Source organism: Cinclus cinclus, chromosome 9 (assembly GCF_963662255.1).
Source record: "Cinclus cinclus chromosome 9, bCinCin1.1, whole genome shotgun sequence".
Classification (NCBI taxonomy): Eukaryota; Metazoa; Chordata; class Aves; order Passeriformes; family Cinclidae; genus Cinclus; species Cinclus cinclus.
Window position 1 is genome coordinate 7,375,183 of NC_085054.1, and position 7,507 is coordinate 7,382,689.

The window sequence follows — 7,507 nt, forward strand, 5'->3', positions numbered from 1 at the left end:
ATGAAGTAACCAAAAAAAAAAAAAAAAAAAAAAAAAAAAACACACATGGAAAGCTATTCCCTGAACTGCAGAAGGAAGGAGGATTATAGAACACTTGATGTTAAAATGTACCAAAAAAGAAGCAGTTTATACTCTTTTAACACAAATCTGCATTTTCAAGTAGCAATACATTGTTTATAAAAAATGCCAGGAACTGATACGTTTCTAGTAATCAGGAAAAAAGTGGAGGTGTAAATTTTGACTAATACAGTGAAGCTGCAGCCACTTTGGAACCAAAGTAGTTAAATGTCTCCATCTCATATATTAAGAGTGATCAATAAAGGAAGCAGGAGAAAGTTGTGATTAGCTTCCTTGAGACACACCAGCTCAACCCACCCACACTGAGTACACATCAATTTCATGTAATTGCCTGATCCTGTAAACTAACAAGGGCCAAGAAAAAAATGAAAGCATCAGCAACTCCCTGGCTCTGCTGACAAAGAACCAAAACACGTTTCAAAGTGCCTTGTCAAATGAAAACTAACTTTCACACAAGTTAAACACTGTGCATTAAATCATGTATCAAATAATTACATCATTTGCTTAAATCTGTCCCTGGCCTCCTTTATAGAGATATTACAATTCAGATAAAACATGACTGTTCAGTAATTATTGATTGAGCAGACAGTCAATGTAAAGACTCAATCTCAGCAGCAATTCTCAAACTTGAGCTTCCTGTAGCTGTACCACTGTGAGAGTCAGAATGCGACATTACTGCAGCAGCCATTTAACATGACATTATCTGCTTCTTCATCCTCCAAGAAAGCTATTAATTGCATGTATTTAAACATTAGTCCAATTCTATTACTGTCTTTGAGTTGACTTTCAAGAGTGTACGTACATGTCTATGATTCAATCCTCTAGGGTGCTCAGCACTCCTGCTGCTAGGGCAGGCCACAGGAGGGAGATCCTGTCAGGAGACGAAGCCAAAAAAATCTCAACAAAATCAAATCCATAAATAAAAGTTGTTCCTAAATCAACATCTGGATGTCTTCAGAAAAATCAGAGCATGCCAGCTAAACGATCTCAAAAGATTTATTTATAAAGTCCTGACAAGCTGGAGTTATTTTACTTATTTCTGATATTCAGCATAAATGCTCCACCTCAAAGAAGCTCTGTAATTCTTAAAATTAGATTTTTACAGATCTCTAAATCAATCCCTTCCCTTTGTGCTACTTAACTCCCTTGCTCCTCTTTGGCCCTGATCCAAGAAGTCAAACTTCAAGCACAGGAGCTGTGAAGAACAGGGCAGTGGAGGTATGATACTTATTAATGCCTTACTGGACTGAGACATTCCTTAGCCATAACATCTACATTTGTAGATACGGACATTTTTAAAACAGTCCTCTGAAAGCTCCCCTTTTTTGGGACCCCTCTTTTCTGCAGTAGTCTGAACTCTTCTTCCCCTAAAGATGCTTGGCAGGCAGTCTGACCACCACTTCTGTAGACTGCTCCAAGGAGTTCCCTGCTTTCTCATCCACAGCACCCCTGCTCTGGTCCACAACAGAGATTTTACACATCTGTCCCACGAGACAGGACCTCAGTATCCCATAGCTGCTCCAAAAGCTGCTTCCCACACACAATTCTGGCTCACCCAGCCCTGGCCCCTCTGGCCTTTCATTAAGGCTCCCCTCCACCGTCTCATTCCCTATCCTGCCCACAGCCCTAAGCACAGCAGCACCAGTCTTGCAAAGGTGCAAGATGAGCTGAGACCTGCAGGCAGGAGAGCTCTGCAGGGCAGAAATGCAGACAGCTGGCCCTGGTGCAGCCAGCCAAGTGTTGCTGCTAGCAAGGGGGAAGATGCTGCTTTAGGGCTCCGAGCCTTTAAAACCAGACCGTGGCATTTGCCACAGCACCTCTCACGCTCTCCCTCACCTCTGGGAAACACTGCAGACTCCCTGCTTCAAAACCTGAAAACATTTAACCTGTTCTCTTAATCACACCCTCACAGTCTCCTTCATTTCTTTTCCAAGGATTTCAGTGAGAACGCTCCAATGCTTCCATTTCTCCAACATGGCATTCAAATGCAAAAAGAAACACAGACGCAGCTGAGCTTTGAAAGTTCTTGCTAGGAATGCAAACATTACATTGGTTTCACTGTCATTACACCACAGCTAGAAGGCAGAACTGTTAAAAATTCCCATCTCTCAGCATTTTTACTTTCTAATTCAGTATGCACAAACCAATTTTTTTAGCTGAGTTCCCATTCTCCCCAGTGAGACTTTTCCTGCATTCTTTGCAGCATCACTGGAATTTTTTTCCTTGGATGTTTCAAATTCTTCCTGAGCATTTTTTGGGTTTTATTACTACATATAACTTCTTCCAGTTTGTACTAAAATATCCATGTCCATGTGATATCTATGACATCTTAATAACTAAAGACCAGAATTTAAAGGTAATAATAATAAAAATTTAAGAGCTTGGTGTGTACTTTCTCTCTGTCCTCACCATGGCTTGCATGCAGCTGCAGTTTCTCACCCACTTTCAAAAGAGACAGCTGAAAATGCCCAGCAGTGTACAACATGTGATGCCTGTTCAACTAGAGCAAAGAACAGCAACCACGCTCTTTCATTTATTCATGTTTTGAAAGAAAGTGATTCACCTGGTCCAAACCCACAGGAACAGACCAGGTTAATGCCTGAGGACAGTCAGACAACCACAGCATCCAAGGACCAGAGAGAAATAAAGGAGCGAGAAAGAGAAGAAAAATCTAGTTCCTCTCCAAAGTCATTGTAATTATTTGCTATTTTCTTCTATGACCTCTTGAGCCGAGGCTCCTAAACAGCACTCTCATCCAAACCACTTCTCATGGCTTCATCAGCCAATAGAAGTTTACTTGAAATTCAAACTGGACAGTATCAAAATAGGTGCTCCATTTGGTTTACTAATTTTGTTATCATTATTTCTACAGCAATCTCATTTCTGGAATGAGAAGACAACACTTTAGCAAAAAACATGTAACAATAAAATGCTGATTAGAGAAAGACTGCTTAGTCTTAATGGAGACAGAAACGATTATAGAAGCATGCCCTATTACAAACTGTAATTATGCTGCTGATTAAAAACAAGAAATAGCAATATTTCAAAATGAAATATGTACTATACTACAATAATTGTGAAAGTAATGTTTTCTCCAACCTAAAAAAACAGATTGGATAAGCGATCCACTCAAAGGATTGGTCCAAATCAAGTCATGGAACATGTCTGAGCATAAATCGGCTGGAGCAACATAAGAAACTTGCTTATTGAAACTGAACAGGAGTTCAAGGGGATTCCTTTCAGCTTGATTACCAAATGAAAAGCACACATGTAGAAAACACTGTAAGGTAAAATCATGTAGCCTGACAAATTCGGTATTTTCAAATAAACTCAAATTTTTCACTACAAGAACCTCTGCAGTGGGCTTAAACAATCTCTGTAGCCAACAACCTGTTTTAAGAAAGAATAACTATTGTTTCCACCTTACACATGGAGGAAGTGCTAACATTTACCTATGCGCATTTTGATGCACAAAATCATACTCAGTTTAAATATCGTGTCTTTATGTGTGGGAACAATTTAGGTGGTCAGGTTTTGTCCCCTATGAATTTGTTCTCAGCCAGATTGAAGCTTGTCTCAATACATAAAACATGCACATCAAAGATTTATTTGTACTCTGGCATGCCACACTGGAGGCAGCCTCACTATGAACATAAAATACCTGAAGGCACAAGGGCACCTGCTTTTCACACTGCATTCATTTCCCTCAGTATTAAAACCAGCCTAAGACCCTTGGACATAACTGCAATAAACAGCAGTCGTTTTCCAGAGATCAAAGGACAAACAACAATTACTATTTTCTCTCTTGTGATCACTGACCTAAAACTAATGTATTTTGGAGAAAAAAAAAAAAATAAAGCCTATTGAGTAATTCAGTGATCAATTAAATGTATTTTCAGCAATCATTTAGAGATTATTTGAGCAGTCAGCTTCTCAAAACTACCAGAGTTAGAAAGATTAATGTTGTAGACCACTTGAAAGCTGGCACTCTAATTCTTCTTACAGTATAAACATTCATTTCCTATCCTGCTAATATGTGATTGATGCTGAGTTACTCTAAATAAATTCTCTACCATATTATTCAATTAGTATTTTCTACAGTTTAGAAATGGATGATTTAAACCGTGATGCTTCTTTTTCATGAATGCTGGCAATTCATGAAGCTGTGGAAATATTTGTTTATTAATTGAGACGTAATATCAACCTCTTTATATTTCTGAATGAGTAAATGGCTGAATGCTACTAATGCAAGCATTACACTCCATGCAGGTGATTCAGTCATCACTTCGTATTTAATCATTAATGCCTTAGAGCAGCAGGCTGTGCCCAGCATGCTCAGAGAGGATGCTGAATTACTGCAGCACTGCAAGTAGTCTGAGAAGTGATGAGCACAGAACCACTGAGGCTGGAAGGCACTTCTGGGATGTCCAGGGTAAGCTGCAGCAGGTTGCCCATCTCCACTCTCCTCCAGGGATGGAGACTCCACAATTTCACTGAGCAATCTGCTCCAATGTTCAATCATCCTCACACTGAAAAAAGTTTTTCTTATATTCAGATGGCGTTTTCTGTGTTTGATTGTGCTGAGATGGTGAAAGTGAATGCACAAGGCAGAGGCAAGGTGAAGACAGGCAGTACTTTAAAAAAAAATATTGAAATACATACACAAAAAGCTTTTGTGTAGAAGAAAGTTAGGACCCTCTTCCGTACTAAAACCCTCTCCTCAGCTTTTAAAAACATTTCTAAAAAACTAATTATGCTGAGCTGATTGTCTTAAACACTTGTATGTAAGGACCCATGCATTATAGCTGTTACATGTTAAGAGCAGCAGCAGCTTGTTGCAACTGCTATGACAAAGGTACATCATCATGAACAGGACCTCCAATGAAAAGCCAGTAACATTTCATTTTTAGGAACATGGAAAAAATTCTCAATCATTTACAATCACAGATATGGGATAAGATGCTATTAGAACAACTCTCATTGTTAAGCAGAATTCTTCCTTGTAGATACACCACAAATATTCCTAGATTTGGGGAATATTTGTATCTTCTTAGTACCAGAATGAAGTACTCCTTACGTGTGTGTTAACATCTCAGGAAATCCAGATCTGTGGTGGCAGTGGCCAAGATCCTGGTTAACCTTCTTTTAATTTGAAAACACTTTCATATGAACAAATTGAGCAATTTTTCCATTACTTATTTTCAGTCTGGACCTGGTACTTAATACAAACAAGCTACAAAGGTCATGACCCACTGGCAAAGGTATCTTTAATTTTTAAGGCAGATAACTGCTTTTGAAACTGTGAAACAACAGCTTTTTGAATAAGAGAGCAATGAGATGCCTACATACAGTACCAGTCTTGAGTTTGCATTTGTAATTCCAGAAAAAGATAAGTATTAGCAAGCTGTTACTCTAGAATATTCATAAAGGTTACAGAGCAGAGAGGACATTCTACTCATGTATGGCGTTATCCTTGTATTTCACAATATCAAATACACTAAAGAGATCATAAAGGCAAGTAAATAGCACCATATTCTCATCCCAAGGATCATGGGGCTGGCCCTCAGAACCTAAGCGTGGCCTGTGCTAACACCTATGTATTAGCCACTGCCAACTCAAGAGGCAGCACAACTTTCAAGCTTGTCTATGGGTACCTCTGCAGACCCAGACTGAAGACCCACCACCTTCACATGACCTACAAGTCAGGGTACCTTCGTAATAGAGACTCCAACTCAGATTCTTGTGTTGAGGCCTCTACCAAAGTGGCAGAAGACCCAGCTCCTGAGACAAAACTCCAGCATCCTCCTCCACAGGTCAGTATTAATCAACGTGCCGTTCCCTTGCAGCATTTATTGTCCAGGAGTTTGCATCGCAACAAAAAGTCAAGAACAGGGAATAAGAAGAAAGGAGAAACTGACCAAGGCACTCATTTTGAGCATGCAACACGCTAACCGTGTTTTGAACTTCCTAGCCAGGCATTATCTAAGGTTCACGTTTTGGGTTTTTTTCCTTAAGAGCGTATTACTATCATTTTTTGCTAAATGACTCCACAGTGACGCACGCTTCTGTCTCATCTCAAGGTCACGTCCAGCGGCTCGCAGGAGCACCGGCAGCGAGCAGAGGTGCTCCCTCTGAGCAGCCGTCCGAGCCGGCCCGCGGGGGCACAGGGCACACCGCACGCACCGCGGCCCACGGGCGGGGCACGCCGCCGCCCCGAGCTCTCCCACGCAGCGGGGCTCGGCGCCAGCTGCCGCTGTGATAAACATGACGCGGTTTTTCGCACCACCGAAGAAAATTAAGTCGTTTCAAAGAAGAAGCTTTTAAATGAAAGGAACGATACGCCCCGGCACAGCCGGAGTAACGCAGCCCGCGGAGGAGGCGGCCTGGCGGTCGCGCCCGCCGAGGAGCCAGCCGTGCGGAGTGACCCGACCCCGTCCCCCGGGGCCGGGCTCCGTGCGGCACCGCCGCCCCCCTCATCCTACCGCAGCCCCATCCCGAGGGGTCACCCCGGGGACCGAGGCCTCGGGAGCTCGGCGCCGCCGCCGCCGCCCTCGGCCGGCAGGCCCGAGCGCAGCGCCCGGCACGGCCCCGGCGTCCCGCCCGCCCCCCGCCCCTCACCGGCCAGCTGAGTCACGAAGGCCTCGGCCACCAGCGACATGTCGCGGAGGGCGGGCGGGCCGAGGGCACGCACAGGAACTGGGCGCCGCGCCGCCGGCGGGGCAGCGACTGCATCCGGGGCCGGGGCGGGGCCGGGCCCGCGGCTCCCCCGCCCGCGGGGCGCTGCGCTCGGGCCTGCCGGCCGGGGGCGCGGAGCCGGGCCGCCGTGCGCCCCCGGGAACTGCCGAGCGACCCGGCCTGGCAGCGACTGCGCTCCCCTGCGCTATCCCAGCCTGAGGGCAGAACCCCCGGGAAGCCCCGGCGGGGCACTGCCCGCTCAGGCTCCGCGCCTTTAGCTTGGACAGAGAGACCCAAGGGAGCGGGACTGCGGAACGCTTCCCGAAGGGTCTCGGGGACAGTCGGTTAGAACTAAAGGGAGCAGCTGCCTTTTCTTCGTCCCAAGCTGGGAGTCTTAATTCCAGAAGACAAACTCTGCTTTTTGGAATGTACACCTTGCCTTCAAGCAACCGTAATTTTCTTGATCTTAATTCTATAATATAAAGACTTACTTAAGTGTTGGAAAATGCTGTAAAATTACATACCCAGTGTGTTGATGGCAGAAAAGATAAAGGATGTGTGAATTACTTGTTCCATTATCTTTCAGTCCCTGTTGATTCTCATTTCTTCAGCCACACTTTAATGGGAATTAAAATATTTTATCAAGTATGAATGACTTACTCTGCTGTGAAGGACAGATAGCAAAACACTTCAGTCTTGTAAAATCTTAAGTGTTTTATGTACAGAAGACATGGGATATAAATGTGTTAATGTT

The 7,507-nt window shown here is 43.8% G+C and overlaps 1 protein-coding gene across 2 annotated transcripts in view; it reads right to left on the reverse strand.

Moving 5' to 3' along the window:
• Window positions 1–6,778, reverse strand: part of MTX2 (metaxin 2) — a 31,803-nt gene extending 25,025 nt beyond the window's left edge. The window contains exon 1 of one of the 2 annotated variants that reach the window (XM_062498148.1): window positions 6,697–6,778. In XM_062498148.1, coding sequence (XP_062354132.1) covers window positions 6,697–6,736 — 40 coding nt within the window. In that variant the 5' untranslated portion in view covers window positions 6,737–6,778. Of the gene's footprint in view, window positions 1–880; window positions 1,187–6,696 lie in introns of those variants that run through there. The other variant, XM_062498149.1, reaches the window with a different exon arrangement.
• Window positions 6,779–7,507: the final 729 nt, after the last annotated feature.